A 19301-nucleotide genomic window follows, 5' to 3' on the forward strand; every position below is an offset into this window, starting at 1 on the left:
TTGAGAGCAAAATGTTCTTAATCGTTTTTAAATGATGGCAGTATCACCAAATTCTTATGCAGAAAATACTAGAAAAAAATTTAACATTTTATTATTACAAGTAAGATGCCCAAAAAAGGGAGAATTTGATTTTTGAGTTGACTTTGGTAACAACTGCACTGCCAATCGCTACTATAGAGTTTAATTAAAATCCTTAGCAAATCTGGAAACCTAGAACTTCCATTTTCAACGGGTGCGCATGTGGTTCAATTATTTCACCAATTTTTTTAAGTTAGTTAGATATAATTAATTATAAGATAATTTTTTTATCGGTTAGTTTTTAGTAAGAAATCAATATAAGCATTCGCCGAACCTGTTACAAATATATCTGTTTCTCGCATGACTTTTTGGTTTATTAAATTGACGAAATAAATAGCTGTAAACATGTAATTTAGCATTTGTAAATTTAATATTTTCTTGTCCACAGTTCCATTCGGTGACAGAAAAAAGACAGCACAATGACTGTGGAGAAAACAGTGTGACGATAGTCACAGAGAAGAAGATGGAAGATGATTCGTCAGACTCTTCTAGTGGAGAAAATGTTGAAATCGAAGGTAATTACAAAAATCAATAGTAGGCAGTTAAGTTGGTACTGAATCGAGATTTGTTTTAATCTATAAGTTGAAAAAAATATTCCATCTATAGGAATTCTTTCGAGGACTAATTTCCTGACGCCCAAATATTTTTCATCGCCATTGCATATTAGAACAATAAAATTTTATAGCCAACTTTTATGCCTCTCAGCAAAAATGCCAAAATAGCCGTGGAATAAGCAAGCTTGTTTTGAAAATTATAAAAATCAAAAAGTAGGTATCAAATTTATTGACTCGGTATTTAGATGGTGTAATTATGTATAGTTGATCAATGTCATCACAAATTGAATACGGAGTTATCAACGCGTAGGTAATAGGCACTACTAATACCGCAAATTGATTCCGAGCCCAATAATCAATTAATGAACTGTACATTTCAATAACACAGTACATTACAATAATCAATAAATCCAATTAACTTCAATCAGTTTCCGAATTTACTAAAACGAGAATTGGATCGTGGTTTTAATTTGGCTGACCGACACCGCATAGAATCGGTGAAATTTAATTTATTGCGCTATTGATTTCAATGTCATATCCACTGATTCGTAAAAAAATGAATTTGCTACAATATAAAATGTGCACCAAAAGCGTTGTTAAAGGTTTTTATTCAGTGTTCTCGGCGATCTTTGGCGAATATAAATGTGTAGACTCGATGTTATGACATTATCTACATACTTACGTATTTAAATTAACGTTACTTATACAAAATACCTACAAATACATGAAATACATTTGAATATACAGCATGTGTCTGACCATGGGGCTTTAATTCTAGGGCTTGATTTTACTCGCTAAACTGAGCTACTTTTACTATGGGACCCGATTTAAAACCCGTCGGGTCAGTAACAGCCTGTAGATTACAACTTAACTAAAACAAATCTAATAAAATCAAGTCAAAATACTACCTATGACAAGTCATGATTTAGATTCTAGAGTAAGAAATTTATATAATTTGGCGTTTTAACGAAAGATCGGAAATAATTTCTTGTAAATTTTTACAATTGCTTCGTTTAATGGGAGATACCTAATACATTTATTTTTATTTTAAATCAATCATCCCATTGAGGTAAAGCGGCAATGGCGTTATAAATTTCAAAGCAAAAAAAAGCGATATATATTGTCATATATTTATATAGTTAACGAATTAAATCATGCGTTTGCAGTGTGCTAGAGTCAAAGGTAATATGCAAATAAAATCTGAAATTCCTCGCATGTGTGTGTAAATATGCAATGAATCAAAGATATTTACAATCATTACTTACGATAGCCACATACAAGTAATTTTGTCAACAGTGCAACTTTTTGTCTCACATTGATACCTACGTTTGTCGTAAAACAATGGCTATTGTGTGGGCGTACTTAGAGGAATTCTCTCAGTCACGCGTACACAAACATTGTATGCATATAAATTCGTTTGAAATTTATAATATTTTGTTGACAAAATGGCTATGGAATCTTTTGGGTATAATGTCTCTTTTTTCTTTCATTAAGAAACATAAAGCTGTGTCGTTCCAAAAAAATCCGCGTAAAAATTAATTATTTTAATTTTGAGTAGGACAACTCAACTTTACTTAAAGTTTTACTTTTAAGGTGTCCCTTATACTTCGCAATTCTGTTTAACGGTTTTAAATAGTATCTATGTAACACAAAATCGCAGTAGGTAACAAATCAAAGTTACCAAGCACAATGTTTTAATGATTAAGCGCCACTTGCACCTTTCCACTAATCCGGGATTAAGCGGTTAAACCATTAACCCAGTGTCAAATTGTACTGGTAACGTGGTAACCATGGAAAATCCAGGTTTAACCGGTTAACCCCGGGTTAGTGAATGGTGCAAGTGGCCCTAAGTTGTCCACAAAAACACAGTTTGCTGATTAAAATCATTGACGCCTCAATAAACCTTATCGGAGGATAATAAACTTTCATGGTTCGTATTTTATCTCTTGTGCAATATTTGCAGTAATGTTTAGAAGTGCATTAACATCTTGTGAAATTCAATAAAGAATACAAGAGGTGCAGTCACCTGCAATAATATGTAAAATATGTTACTCTTCGAAGGCCGCAAAAATATGTGACACGCTCTTACGGCTCTACAAATAAGACCGTGTCAGATATTTTTGCGGCCTTCGTTGTGTAACACATTATTGCAGGTGACTGTACAATAACATGCATCTATGAGTACAGATTATTATGAATCTACGCGTTACAGGAAAACATAGTTTCATTCAAAAGTGTGAGTGTTCATTGCTACAAACCACCACGCAACTGAATCATGACTTGTCAATCGTAATAGTTAGAAGTAGTACGGTATGTAGGTACAAAAGTATCATAGTCATTTTTTCCTTGTTTCCTTGCATTCATGTGCCTATACTAATTATTATCATACAGATGTAGTGCATAATTGTTTTCCACCGTATTTTATCGGAAACGTCCGTATTTGTGTCATACTAGTTCAGACAATATCAGTATTTTATGTACCGAGACTGACTGAAATAGCAAGACACGTTCGTAAGTTTCCGTGAAAATACAATGGAAAATAATTATACATCTGTATGTTGGTATACATTAAGTACATACCATTACCACATACAAACAAAAGTTGATAGAGGTAACAAAACAAACCTAGCACACAGATGTGACGTCCCACGGTTAAAGGTACCTTATGGCGGTTGGCGCTTACGCTATTATTAACGCCGCTCCAATATTATTGCGGCGCTATATATGCGACGTAAGCGCCAGCCGCCATAAGGTACCTTTTGCCATGGAACGTCACAGATCATTAGCTAAAATGATCACTTACCTACACAAAGATACTGTATGATTATTGTTTATTTACAAGCGTTGGCTATACCTAAAAATCTTGTTAAATAAATTTTCATTAAAAGTTAAATACACCGTAGCAAATTTAAAACGTTTAAATGATCCATTATTATTCACAACCAAAATACAAATCTATCCGTTGCATAAATATTTAATTGCTTACTCGTCAAATATTTAACAAACAGCGCAAACATTAACCGCGAGACAAAAGTATTCAAGGAAATTCTGATCTTAGTCATATAAATTACCTACATCAAACAAGTTAGTCATTAATTTCACAAAATTTGCCTATCTCGTCATCCCTGTGCCAACAACACGTCATATAAATCTCAGGAAATGCCTCATCTGATATTCTTTTATCTGTGTTTACTTGTGTGAGTGTGTGACTTAATTTGGCGCTTTGATATCTCGTGTTGTGACGTCACGCGTGATGTCACTAGTGGGTGTTTCTCGAGAAATATGACCGTTAGCGGTACCGTGAGTAAAACGTGGATTCCGATGCAATATCCTTCGTGACTTGGCTATTAATTGAGTTTTATTGACTCGATATCCTTCGGAAAATAACTGTTTTAATTTCCAACATACATACATGTACCTATAGTGAATTGATATTTGATATACCACTATATTTTTAAGGCTCCGTTTTCAAAGGGTAAAAACGGGACCCTATTACTAAGACTCCGCTGTCCGTCTGTCTATCACCAGGCTGTATCTCATGAACCCTGATAGAAATTTTCACAGATGGTGTATTTCTGTTGCCGCTATAACAACAAATACTATAAACAGAATAAAATAAATATTCAAGTGGGACTCCTATACAACAAACGTGACTTTTTTGCCGGTTTTTCGTAATGGTACGGAACCGTTCGTGCGCGAGTCCGACTCGCAATTGGCCGGTTTTTTTCCTTTTAAAATAAAACGGACGGACAGCCACAAATATGATATTATCATCAGCTATAAAATTTATTAAGAAAACCATAAATGGTGTAATAAATATAGAAAGGAACTTAAATTACAACAGTGTCCGTACAAAAACATTCTTATTTGCTCCGGATTACTAAACCAGAACACCTGGCGCAGTATCCGCAAGGACTCAAGGTTATTAAATTATACGAAGCTTACGACGTTGGTAATAATAATAATCTAATAATGGTTGTCCACTCGACATCAGAGATAACTTTTACACCTGATGGCTTCTCTACACGATGGGCCAACGCCGGCCACTCCAAGGGACGCAGCCATGCGGTAAAATGAGATAGCAATATCACTTGCTCCCTCTAACGCATAAATGCGTCCCTTGGAGTGACCGGCGCTGGCCCATCGTGTAGAGGAGCCATGAGACAATGTCACGTGGCAAAATAAATGCCTGAACTAGAGTCGGACTAGTGTGTGTGTAGTGTGTATGTGGACTAGCGTTCTCCCGAACGTCGGCGTCTAATGAACACTATGACTGCTGCTTGACGTAAAGCGACGCTATTTTCCATAGGCTTGACTAGACGCCGACACTCAAAAGACGCTACTAGTGTGGGGTGGCCCCCTTGGTGGCCCTAAGTGTGGTAATGTTATCATTAATGCCAAATTTCTATGAAATATTGACGTTTTTTAATGACTGGTTTTGTTGTGTTCGTCAATGCAAGTGACTTTAGCATACTTTGCGACATGTACCCTCATTTCTCCTTAGAAATACCTCCTTGGTAGGCTCCTCGGTAGAAGATGTTTTCCAATGTAAAAAATATACTTCATGAATTCCTGATCCAAGTTACAACCTATCGGAGTATAAAACATCACTCAAATCCGTTGAGTCTTTTATGCATGATTGAGTAACAAACAGATTTTATATAAATAATATTATTAGGATGTCTTTGACCAACGACGTCCATTACATTAATTCCTTGCGACATCAAAGCGACACTACCGGAGTTTACGCCCATGCAAAGTAAATATCGAATTACTGGCCAGCCTATGTCCCAACCTGTTGCAATCTCCGGACCTGAATGCATCATACAATAGATAGGTAGTACATAACCTACATGTAACATAACATGAACATCATTTAAATTTAGTCAAAAATCAGAGACACTCGAAATGTATCCAGAAAATAGTAAAGTTATTCAATTCTTTTTCAAATTTTCGAGTACCGTAATACGGGGTGAGTAGGTTTCGCGGGGAGAGTTGGGTTATGAATGGGGAGAGAAGGTTTGAGAGGGGGTGAGAAGGGATTTTAAGGCTACTGCTACAAAAATAATGTATTCCAATTTAAAATAGGGCTATAGTAATACGCATAATAAAAAAAAATCGATCCAACAATCTTCCAAAATCACCTTTGTATGAAAAACCCTCTCACCCCAAATACGAGGCACTACGGGGTGAGGTGGGTTTTCCTCTTTATCGTCAAAGTTATGAAATTGAACTATCCAAAATAAAATACAAACGTCCGAACCACTTATTATCTACACCATTCAGTTTTCACATGTAAAAATAAAATGTTATCGAGGTTTGAAAGTCAAATTTCACCCAACTCACCCCATTTTACGGTAAACGAAATGAGATGAAGTACTAGGAAATAAGTATACTATGAAAATAAATGTAACATTAATAAATACAACCCCGCAATTATTAGTATTGGGTGAATTGGATGCTACATTATCTGTATATTATGGGCTCTTTCGAGGGAATCAAAACGATTCGACACGATTTTATTGTACGTATATTCGGATTCCATGAGATCAGACGTAAGATTTCCAATGTGTCGAATCTTTCATAGTTGAAATAAATATTGGGGACATCTTACACAGATCAACCTAGCCCCAAACTAAGCAAAGCTTGTACTATGGGTGCTAGGCGACGATATACATACTTATATATATAAATACATATTTATATACATAGAAAACACCCATGACTCGGGAATAAATATTAGTGTTCCTCACACAAATAAATGCCCTATTATTTTTTGTTAGTAGCATACGTAGTCGTAGCATTACTCTATGTTTATTGTATGTGCCATATAACTGACCGCACCTCTTACGTTTCCTCCTAGCTGTAACTCTAAACCGGTTCCATGTAGGCATAGGTCAACGCATTGACTGAAACTGACAGCTCCGAAAACCAATATTACGGTTTTTAACGAATTCTATTAGGTTACCAACAAGTTAAAATGTTGTAGCTTTTTGAGTTAGTTACCTTTGTTCACCTTTAAGGTATTATCTGTAGCGGAACGAGAGAGTTATTGTTCAATTGTAAAAATTAAATACATTGTGATATGGGGTTTGACATTGACCGTCAGACTATTACTAGTAACCAGCCTATAAAGGTAAACAGTTAAGTGAAAACGCCCTTATGACATGTGAAAGTTCCATTAAAAAGTCAGCACTATAAAAAAGCGAAATGTTATGAACGTAAAACGTAAACAAAACAACAACATTTTCGTCGATTAAATACCTTGACCTTCAATTAATCTTCACACTGCATTATTTTACAACACCGTTGGCAATTCGTTACGGTTTCTAGCAACATCGATAATTCCAATTTTAAAACGTCAAATCAACATTTTATTAAATAAATTTTTACAAATTTATATTTGCATGTCTGGGAGTCGCATCTGACTGAACTAGTGACGGATTAGTAAGCAGATATTTAGTTCCTCGAGTTTACCTCCGGAACTAATATGTTGGTAAATGATGGCGTAAGCCGATTGGTGCAAACATGATGTAACGAACAACCTTGACAGTCGAATCGGGGGCTAGACCACTTTGTTTTAGAAGGGAACAACAAGAAATTGTGGTTAGATGACATCGATGTAACATGTATGCTAATTGGTTCACCTTTTTATAAAATATGTTTTAATAAATAAAACAATTATATCAAATGTATGGACATATCAACTTTGACCTACACTACTTCGGTAGGTACCTACTACGTAAGTATTGATTGTGGTTAATTTAATCTAGTCTGGAACAAGTTTAATGTTCATCGATAAAATTAGGTGTAAAGTCCCGAGTGTGAGCTAAAGAGTATGGCACCGTATTAGTTATTCTGTGGTAGAGTGCGTTTCTATGTATAGGTATATGTATAGGTATGTATGTATGTAAACACTTTATTGTACATAAGACAGCTAAATTACAATAATACAAAATATATAATGTACAAAGGCGAACAGTCCCTATAAGGGGTCTCTTCCAGTCAACCTTGTATTACCTAACCTTATAAACTTGGTATTTCGCGTGCGTTTGTGTTAACTCAATTGTCGAACGACCACTTTTGAAAACATGTTCGCCACCGAAAGGCGCCATCTGAGTACCTACATTAGCATTTATCAATGAATTTTTTGTTTAGAATTATGATATGAGAACATTACTGCAACAAAATTTGCTAATTTAAAACACAGCTTTATCAAAAGTACAGAACACAGCAGTAAAATTAATATTAATGCTGGTCAAGGAATACTTATCTCACAAAAATATATACACGTGTACGTTGACGTCAAGTATAATTACTTACGAGTACGTTAATATTTTTGCACCTTATTAATCTTATTAATTATACTGTTAACAAGGTAAGCAATAATTTTTAAGAAAAAAAACCGACTTCCATGGGGGCCGATGAAAGATTACTGTAGATGGTACACTATGTAGAAAAGGAGGTAAAACCACCCACTTTTCTACTAGCATTTCGCTTCTGTATAATGGCTCCTCTACAGGATGGGCCAACGCCGGCCACTCCAAGGGACGCAGCCATGTGGTAGAATGAGATAGCAATATCACTTGCTCCCTCTAACGCATAAATGCGTCCCTTGGAGTGGCCGGCGTTGGCCCATCGTGAAGAGGAGCCATGAGGGTCGTAGTTCTAGCCTAACCTAACCCACTCCTCAGATAGCAGTTCGGTTCTGTGCGGATCGCAGTTCGAACCTAATCCAACCCACTTTTCAAGTAGCATTTCGTTTCTGTAAGGCTCGCAGTTCTAACCTAACCTAATCCTTGTTCGCTTCTGTGAGGATCGCAGTTCAAACCTAACCTAACCCACTTAATGGCGCATGCCGTGCGGTGTACGGGGGTTTAAGCGGGAGGGGCTAGTAAGATTGGCATCATCGTACTTTATACCTACATTAATTTTATGGTAGGTAATCATAGTTGTTTATTTAGTTAAGGTATCATAGTGGTTTTCTGGATCAAGGTCCGGGTCCGAGTCCGGGTCCGAGTCCGGGTCCGAGTCCGGGTCCGAGTCCGGGTCCGGGTCCGAGTCCGGATCCGAGTCCGGGTCCGAGACCGGGTCCGAGTCCGAGTCCGGTTCCGAGTCCGGGTCCGAGTCCAGGTCCGGGTCCAAACCGGATCCGGGTCCGAACTGGATCCGGGTATGAGTCCGAGTCCGGGTCCCAGTCCAAGTCAAAATCGAAATTCGTAATCACCAAACGTGTACCATGCGTCATTGAAGAGTTCTGTTCTGGTCATCATCAGCAGTTCCACTTCATCAAATGCGACAGTTTTTAATGTAAATGCTTGATTTTATGATAAAAATACAAAAAAATCTATACGTATGCCTTTAATATTTGAGGAGTTCCCTCGATTCCTTATGGATCCCATCATCAGAACTCGAGCTTGACAAAAATGTGGCTTAGAAACTTAACTTGCTTAACGAACATAACGAAAAGGAAAAATCGCCAAACGTGAACTATGCGTCGTTTAAGAGTTCTGTTCTGATCATCATCAGCAGTTCCACTTCATCAAATGCAACAGTTTTTAATGAAAATGCTTGATTTTCTAATGTAAATACAAAAATCTCTATACGCATGCCTTTAAGATTTGAGGAGTTCCCTTGATTCCTCATGGATCCCATCATCAGAACTCGAGCTTGACAAAAATGTGGCTTAAAAACTTAACTTGCTTAACAAACATAACGAAGAGGACAAATCGCCAACCGTGAACTATGCGTCGGTAAAGAGTTCCGTTCTGATCATCATCAGCAGTTCCACTTCATCAAATGTCACTTTTTTGGGTGTATATGCTTGATTTGTTGATAAAAACCCAAAAATCACTATATGTATGCCTTTAAGATTTGAGGAGTTCCCTCGATTCCTCATAGATCCCATCATCAGAACTGGGTTTTAACAAAAACGGGACCAATCTGTATGCATATACATTCAATCAAAAAAAGAATTTTCAAAATCGATCTAGTAATGACGGAGATATGGAGTAACAAACATAAAAAAAAATAAAAAAAAATAAAAAAAATAAAAAAAAACATACAACCGAATTGATAACCTCCTTCTTTGAGATTTGGAAGTCGGTTAAAAAACGACTCACGTGTATTCGATACACGTGAATAAGATCCGGTCAAACTGGATCTATTAAATTGAAATATTAATCGAGTACAGTACATTAGATAATGCTTGTTCTCTTGTTCTTGTTCGCTGTTCATAATTAATCCAAATGTTAAATAAGTCAAGCATTAATATGTATGTTTATATTTGAAACATAGGAAAATTCCATAAGGTAGGCACACTCAGCTGCAAAAGTGAAGAGAAAAGTAAAGTAAGTGAAGTGAAGTATGACATGAAGAATTAATTTCATTCATAATGTGACATAAATTTTACAACGTGATGTAAATAGGCACTTACAGTGAACTGCATGATTGTAATTTATACAATTTCATTCATAATGTGGGTATGCAGTTTCGCAGCTTATATAATTTATATTGCGGGTATATTTCGAAGTCGAAAATAAGCTTCTGTGTACCTAATTTGAGAAGAAGGGAACTTTAAGTCAAAGTTGTTTATGATAATGATCCCCATGGCACCTATTTTCCATCGAAATAACTTAAGATTTTGCAATCTACTTATAAACTACTATAATTATCCTTTGCACTGCAAACAGGTTATTCCGACGAAACCGTTGACTATCCACCGCAATCCCTAGCTCACGCTATAACACTAACTTCTCAAAGGCCAGAGAAACAGGTTATACGGTCCTTTAGAAAAACGGCGTCAAACGTACGTAGCTTATACAGACTTATGTCCTTCTGATTTTGATTAGGTATCTCCATATCCACCAACGCAAATGCGCTTTGATATTTTGCTGTGTTGAACCAGTCGTATCTGATCTCCGGATACGCGTAAGGTACTTGTTGCTTTTTTTACAACGACGGTGGTACTCAAGTATGACCTATATGAGGATGCAGTAGCTTGCTGACATCACATGTACGTGATGTACGTATATTGAAGCTGTTGACAGCGTCTCTCGCAGCGCTAGCGTCACAGTCCCGTGCCCCTAGGAGCACTTACTCTCGACCAAGGTGCAACGATGCATAGGTCTTCTTTATTAGATACGAAGGTTTTCCCCGCTGGGCAACTTTAGATTCTTTTTTTTTTTATTATGAATGGGCTTACTAATGGCCACAGACTAGCCGAGGCGTAGACGTTTCCGGACGATATTGCCTGCCGCTTACGTATTATCTTTCTAAACACTTATGCATCGAAGTACGCTGCTCTATATTGACATTGCGATGTACCTTACCTCAAAAAACTGATTAGAGCGAGATAACCATCATCTTCCTAGCGTTGTCCCGGCATTTTGTCACGACTCACATGAGCCTTGATGCTCACATAGCACATAGAGCTTGACTACTAATCCCGAGAGAGGAGAGGAGAATTGATAATTGAATTGGCGTAGGCGTAATGGATAATCGTCATCATCATCAGGTCAGCCAGAGGAAGTCCACTGCTGGACATAGACCTCCCCCAAAGAGTGCCATAATGACTGGTTTTGCGCCACCCACATCCCGCGACCTTTACCAGGCTTTAGAGCGAGATAATATCCTACAAAATTTCTCTTTCAACTCCTCAATACTTTATACTAGTTTAAACGAATCGAACGCTTTGCAAGTAAAGTCAACATCAACCCTGAACTGTAGACCGTTAGCTTAGCCTTAAAACCTTTCTCTCGGAATTGCGTCAGGTGTGTTATAACACTTATAACGCTACGGTATCGTTGTTAATTGTGATAGTTGCGTTAGATGACGTAATATAATGTGATGTTTGTGTATCACGTGGCTTTGCGCAAACTAGAAAAATTGCAAATATATAATGTGGTCATTTCACACGTATGTATCATGTTACATGCATACCATAGCTACGGTAAACTAAACTATAAACTTAATGTCAATCGTTTATATTCGTTCATAATAGATTCTAAGTACAATTAATGGACAAAGAAGGTGTTCATTACAATATAATATCATCTTTATCCACCAGCTTCCGGCGACCTAGAGGAGGTCGTATTACCATCTTCGTATAGGAGTCGGAAATATAAAGACATGATAATACCGGAAAAACAAAGCTTGTGCTGCATGACATGATGATCCTCATGTATTAATAACGTAAATATACTGCATTTTATAAAAGTAGCCGAGATTTTGTAACAAGTTTAGTAGAAACTACTCAAATCTATTCCCTACTAATATCGAAAATAAAACTGTCCTGTACCTAATATTTATTTTAAGAACGAAATTAACTCTGTCTGTCTGTTACCTCTTAACGCTTAAACCCCTTAACCAGATTAAATGATATGGAGATAGTTAGAGGCCCGAGGAACCACACGAAATCGCGGGAAGAAGCCAGTTTAACATTTATATTGAAATAAAATTTCGTATTTTAATTTAGATAAGTTTAGTTTTTAATTAGGGTTCCGTACCCAAAGGGTAAAACGGGACCTATTACTAAGACTCTGCTGTTCGTCCATCCGTCCGTCCGTCCGTCTGTCACCAGGCTGTATCTCACGAACCGTGATAGCTAGACATTCGAAATTTTCACAGATGATGTATTTCTGTTGCCGCTATAACAACAAATATTAAAAACAGAATAAATAGCGGATGGCGCTGGAGCTAATATTCGGCGTTGCATGAACAAGAGATTTCCTTTGGCAGGATTGGTCCTTAGGACCCAGGGATGGATTCAAGAAGTGGAGCCACCGAGATTTTTGATGTAAATTTTTAGGGGAGGGGGCTCTCAACTTGATCTTGATATCTGTATCATTTAAGCTACTAGGTCAAGTTTGGTATCGTTTCCGTATAAATCGGGGGTGCCGAATTCATTTCTGATATTCATAATGACACCATTCCAAAGTAAAAACACATAAAATATGAAAAGAATACTTTTTTTTTAATTCCTCTTCACGCTTAAACTGCTGAACCAATTTAGTTAAAATTTGGTACAGAGATAGTTTGAGTCCCAGGGAATAACATAGCATACTTTTAATGTCAATAATCATCCCTTAAGGGTGTGAAAAGGGAGGAGGAAATTTGTATGGGGATTCAATAACCGCTGAACCGATTTAGATAAAATTTGGTATAGAGACTTGGGTTGAGTCCCAGGGAAGAACATAGGATAGATTTTATTCCAAAAAAAATACCTTAAAAATGAAAGGTAAGGTGTGGGATTGTATGGGAAATCAATAAACGCTGAACCGATTTCGATGAAATCTATGTCTACATCTTTGATTTAGTTGAAAATGATACTAAACTTGACTTAGAACCTAAACTTAAAGAATTATTAACCTCAAACGTGATTTTTGACCGCAGTTAAGCAACGTCGGGCGGGGTCAGTACTTGGATGGGTGACCGTTATTGTTTTTGCCTTTTTTTGCATTATGGTACGGAACCCTTCGTGCGCGAGTCCGACTCGCACTTGCCTAAATTAATTTTGTATATAAATTCGTTGTTTGTTGATAAATTTTACAGAATATATGTAGTTACAACATAGGAATAGAAAAACGTGACATAAAATGACTACATATTATCTCCTATTTACGTCACTGCACTTGTAAAAGCATTTCAAAGTACTGATAATGAACTAGATAGCGATATACATCAATCTTTATATAGATAGAATTGCAAACATTAGATCATAGTGTACGTGATACAACGAAAACATATTTAGAGTATGTATAGTATAAATATAAAACGAACTATGGCACGTGGCAACGCTATAGTATACTTGCTTTGTATAGATTCAAATAGTTTCATGTTGAAACTATGCTAGGCTGCGTTTCATAATTAATCCGTTAATTAATATACTGCGCTGGTAAGGTAAATATTTAATTAACAAAACGCTTAATGGACGAATTACGTAATGACAAATCGCGAAATGGACGAACTGGGTAATCACGAATCGCGAAATGGACGAACTGCCTGTTGTCGAATCGCGAAATGGATGCATCATACATATTATGGGCGGAGTGCGTAGTAGGAGAACGAAGAAATGCGATTTGGACGAACTGCGTACAACAACAAACAAATTGAATCTATAATTACTATCATTACTGCTATAAAAAGAACTGATATCAGTTATTTTCAGTCATTCCTTCCTCAAGCGTTGATATATGCGTGACATATTTGTATTCTTATCCAAATAAATCGTTATTTAGATAATTTTAGTGAGTCAGTGCTAATTCAGTTACGTAAAATCTCTTTAAAGTGTTAGTTTGGTTCGGGCACTCAAAGCGGGGGCACTAGTCGACATTAGTCATACAATTTTCGTAAATAAATTATTGAAAATATCAAAATGAAGGTTGTTGAATTTGATCCCGCTGATTTTCTACCGGAAAACAAAGGTATGTACACGCGTAGAACTCATAATGTCGCATTCTAAAGAAACATAACTCATTAAATATGTAATTTATACGTGCATCATAATTTGTATTTCATATGAGCTTACTCGTAGTAGCAGTATTAGTTTATCGCTTATGGAATCGTAAAATTGACTCTATATTTCTGCGTTACCGTAGTGAATACAGTTAAATGTATTAAATTACTAACTACATTATTAGAACTTAAAATTATGGCACTTGTTAAAAAGTTTTACACACACGAACAATTTTTATATAATTATGTAAATATTGATTAAATAACAACGTGCTCGAAAATTCACAGGATATAATTTTGTTTTATTAACAATTTTATGCACTTCATGTTTAGGTACATTAAACTAACAATATTGACAAATGATGAGGTGCAGTCACCTTGCAATAATATGTTACTCTTCGAAGGCCGCAAAAATATGTGACACGCTCTTATGACTCTACAAATAAAATCGTATCAGATAGGTATTTTTGCGGCCTTCGTTGTGAAACAAATTATTGCAAGTAACTGTATATACCTATTATCACTAAAAATTACTACTACATTCACAAAATATTCCAGTAACAATATCAAAATCCATAGTCTTCGTTTAAAACCTTAAATCCAGATCCCAAAATACGTAGATATTTTTTTTGTTCCAACTGAAACCAATATTCTAAGCAAAGCGAATGGCTGGCAATTTGAGAGGCCATGGTTAAACTGATTGTTGCGAGCCGAGGGATGAAATTAAGGAAAATTTTAGTAAATTAGGTTCATTAGCATAATTTAGAAAATCCACAGGACACGGTGCAAGCGAACTCAGGAAGGTTTAACTTAGGAAATATTAACACAGACAGGTTATGTTCAAATGCTTAGACTAAATACACATTATTAGATTTATGTTCAAATGTACCATTAATGTGATGTTTGTGATGTTAAATAAAGTTTTTCTATGTCTGTCTTATTTTAAACTGTTTTCTCAGAATGTGGAAATTTTAGAGTTATTATTTTTAGATGTGTCGTATTATCCGTTTAAATAGAAAAAAAATACAGGGTTTGTTTTCTTTTTCGTCCTATTATACTTTTGTATGTAATTTAAGTTTATCATTATCACGAATAAAATAAATGAATGTTGTTAATGGATGTTGGTATTTATAACGGGCAGCTAATAAATTTAATTTTGGCATCTTAATAGATATTACGGCTATTTTATATGAATGAGTAATTAAGAGCATTAATTAGCACACTAGTTTACCTACCTAACCGAGTTACCTAGATTTAATTGTTTACTATTAAGCATCTTGATACTAAGTCCTTGCCAAAATGACACAGAATTAGTTTAGTAATAGTTGTTTATCAACTCTTTTCGTCGAATATTAAAATTATTTTTGGCTAAGCCAGAGACATCTGCTAGTCGAGTAATAGGCCAATATATTCGTACGTGTGCATTTGAGATCAAACCGATATTTGATTAATATATCAGTTAGCTGCCATTTCGCTCTATTCGCGCGGTCGTTTCGCGAATAACGTGACAATGACGGCCTGTTAGGGCTACTTGCACCATCCCACTAACCCGGGGTTAACCGGTTAAACCTGGAATTACCATGGTTACCAGTAAAATTTGACACTGGGTTAACGGGTACCCGATTAACCCCAGGTTAGAGGGTGCAAGTGGCGCTGTGTTGATAAGCGGTTAGAGCGATAGGATTGCTGCTCCAAAAGGTCGGAAGTTCAAATCTTGTTCGACGCAAGCTCTTTTAAATATTTTATTTCAATAAAAATATTGAAGATGTTACCTATTTAAATTTACAATTTCATTTTCCTATTTCCAGACAAGCCCCTCCCGATCGTGGAGCCGGCAGCCTTGGAATCAACAGATGAGGGCCACGCTGCGCAGTGCGCATGCCCGAACTGTGACGAGGTGCTCGCGCGCTTCTCCGAGTGCAGCATATGCTTGGAACCGTTACAGGTGAGGACATGCTTATAGTATATTATACTGCCCGATTCGAGCTTTAAGATACGTCAATTAACAGATCTCGAAATGATATGGATTAGATGTGTAAGCACATTTGACACTGACAATCCATATCGTTTCTAGATCTACTAATTGACGTATCTTAAAGTTTGAATCAGGCCGCTAGAGGAGATTCTTTGGAGTTATTCGAGCGTGTCAGATTAAGATATGATATGCGTAATATTTTAAATCAATGATAAAGTCAGACCAATCCTAACTTACCTTGTGTCATCAAAATTATATAATTTTCTTATAATTTGAATTTCGCTCGTACTTTTTCGTAATGTTCGTACATGTATTCAGCTCGAGAGATGTAGAGAGTTTGTGACGTGCGTGAGTGAATGATAACAAAATGACATCAAAAGGTACATACATAAGTTCGAATTGGCCTCCTAACCGATTTGGACGATTCAACATATTGTACCTAAGGAGTGTGCCAATGAAATCTTAATAAGCTCAAAAAATATTACCTCTTCTCATTCTGTTAGTAAAATCTGTAAGATATAGCATTTAGCGCAGGCAATAGCCATATTACTGCCACATTATTGATTGAATTAATACGGAAATTCTACCAGACGGCGATATCGTGATTGCGTGCAAGAACAGCACGTTTTTGCATCGATTTAACTGAGTATTTATGAAAAAATGTATGAAAACATCATCTTTTAACATGCACCGGTTAATAAATAAAAATTATTGTCTAGTGTAAGAAAGACATGTACATGTTTACATTTACATATTGTTACACATGATTTCCGGAGGACTAGGCAACTCTCACGGATTTTCACTTGCTAGATTTTAACATTAATACTAGGCAATCTAGTTTTCCTATTCTAAAGTTTCGCTTACTTTTAGCACCTATATAATAAGAATATACATCAGTTTATGATGAAAATTATATTTATATATCATAAAAACAACGATATATATGAATGGAAATCACTAAAAACTTACAGAGTAAAACTCCTTCTGAAATATAAATACACAATATATTTGTTACCTCAAATAAATAGTAAACTATTTTCTATACAATAAAACGAAATAACACCTCGCAATAGACATAGAACATAGAAATTACTAGACATATTTGGCTTAACGATGTAGTTACGTAAAGTGGCACTTTGCGCCCGCATTGCTCTTTGTGCGTTGTGTCTCTAGTATTGTATTATTGTCACCACTTAAGTATCCTTAAGACTTGAAGATAATAAGATGTTGGATAATCTTCATAATAGTGGACTGTTGTTGTTCATTACGATATGAAGATAGTAATAATAGTAGTTTAAGTGTAGGTACGGGAATAAACAAAACAAGGTTAAAAAACTGTTTTATCTCAAGGGTGAAAAACGTCAAGGATCCTCAGTTTAATTATAAGTATTGTAAAGCGTCACTGTTATTTTATTTATTTGCAGCTGCGAAGATTATAATACTTCCTGTTCTTGTTGTTCCCAATTTCCAATCACTTGGCCAATGTGACATTGTTAGTTCAAAGTCTAGTGTTTGTTTTTAGGACGCGATAAGGTGCTTTAACTTGAATACCGGGATAATTTTGAAAATCGCTTCTAATCTAGAAGCATTTTCTACTGTACTGTCTCTACGTCAGTAAGCTAGATGCCTAGATAAGTTTCAGCAGCAAGTATTATAATCAATGTCAGTCAAAATAAAATAAATACCTAGTATATAGTAATAAATAGTTTAAATTCAAGTGTATAGGCTGTATATGTTAAAGAACTTGATAGGTACTTTTATAGGTACTACCAATTTTCTTTATAATTTATTTACATATAAATACACAGCAACGTTTGAACTTTACTCAGACATATTGATACTGATCCTTTGCAAATATCATACATACATTTAAACACGCCTATTTCCCGGAGGGGTAGGCAGATACCACGGATTTATTCACTAACTACGATCCTGACATACCTTTTTCGCTTCCTTCACTTTCATAACGTTCCTCCTTGTAAATATCAATTCTATGTTAATAACAATCTTGTATCTTTTAGACAATTACATTAATTTTTAATATTACGTTCTTCTGAACTTGAAAACGTACGTACATATTCGCAAATGTATTACGCGATGCCTCATAACTTGGTGCCTTGGCCTGAATTCATCTTCGAGTGTTACCCAATTGTGAATCTTGTTTATATGACTTAAGAGTTGATTTCGCAATATAACCTTCCTCTTGAACTCGTACGGACGAATATTTATGAAGCAGTTCTACTTGAAAATGGTAACCTTTGGACATTTTTGCTTCCAATTTTACGAGTAAGCTATTGGCGAAATAGTTACATATGATTATGAAGACTTAAAACGCAAATTCATCCCAGTAATATTATTCATATGATCAAAATATTTTTCAGCCTCACCCTATCAGCCCAGACTTTGCAAATACATACTAAAACGAGCACAACAAGAGCCTAATTAGAAAACTAAACTAAGAATTTCTTGTAAAGTCCTAATCCCGTCTTATGTCTAAACGCCACATAAAAAACTGCAACATTAATATTATAATGCAACAGTCACACAACCAACCACCTTGTATGAAGATCTTGTACAAAGTTGGTTCACCTGTTTGTGTGATCTCAAAGCGTCATCAGCGGCCGATCTTGACCTGCGATTCACGTCCACACTGAGTCAATGTAAAACTAAAGTTGTAACGAATCCATTGCTTCTTTTCCAGTGCTGCGGTCCCTGCGTGTGTCCCTGGTGCGGCGGTGTATGGTGCGCGCGCTGTTCTCGACGGATCTCGCGATGTGCGTGGTGTAGGGGCGCCCTGCGAGCGCCGGCGGCGCCCTGCTTGGCGCTGCAGAGGCTTGTCAATGATCTCATGCTACCGTGTCGGAATTACAGGTAAATATCATTTTTTATAATTCTTGATATTAAAGTCATAATACCTAGTCATAGATTCATGAAACATCGCGATCCACATTTTTGTCATGTCTTCTTGTGGTTTGTGCTATAACACGGTAATTCATGAATGCATAAAAATAATTCATAAAACACTAGAAAAGCCACAAATCAAAGAAAATGTTTGGACAAAATTTATAGAATTAGTAAAATAGTGCGAATAGCTTTTTAGAAATCAATGACACAGTTTTACATTTTCAAACCTAAAAGCTTCGACAAATAAAATTAGTGTCATTTTGTTCTAAAAACGAATTTTACATCTCGTCCCATTTAATTTAATTTCGTGCTAGGTCACAGCTAGTACATCTTTG

General features: G+C 36.0%; 2 protein-coding genes across 2 annotated transcripts in view; one reads left to right on the forward strand and one right to left on the reverse strand.

Moving 5' to 3' along the window:
- The window catches only part of LOC134669100 (adenylate cyclase type 2-like), a 128380-nt gene that overhangs the window by 92013 nt on the left and 17066 nt on the right, over nt 1-19301 (reverse strand). The gene's annotated exons all lie outside the window — the stretch shown is intronic.
- Nucleotides 1-19301, forward strand: part of LOC134669092 (probable E3 ubiquitin-protein ligase sinah) — a 53543-nt gene that overhangs the window by 27127 nt on the left and 7115 nt on the right. The window contains exons 2-4 of the mRNA XM_063526622.1: nt 467-593; nt 15896-16032; nt 18764-18933. Coding sequence (XP_063382692.1) covers nt 467-593; nt 15896-16032; nt 18764-18933 — 434 coding nt within the window. The remainder of the gene's footprint in view (nt 1-466; nt 594-15895; nt 16033-18763; nt 18934-19301) is intronic.

Source organism: Cydia fagiglandana, chromosome 11 (assembly GCF_963556715.1).
Source record: "Cydia fagiglandana chromosome 11, ilCydFagi1.1, whole genome shotgun sequence".
Taxonomy (NCBI): Eukaryota; Metazoa; Arthropoda; class Insecta; order Lepidoptera; family Tortricidae; genus Cydia; species Cydia fagiglandana.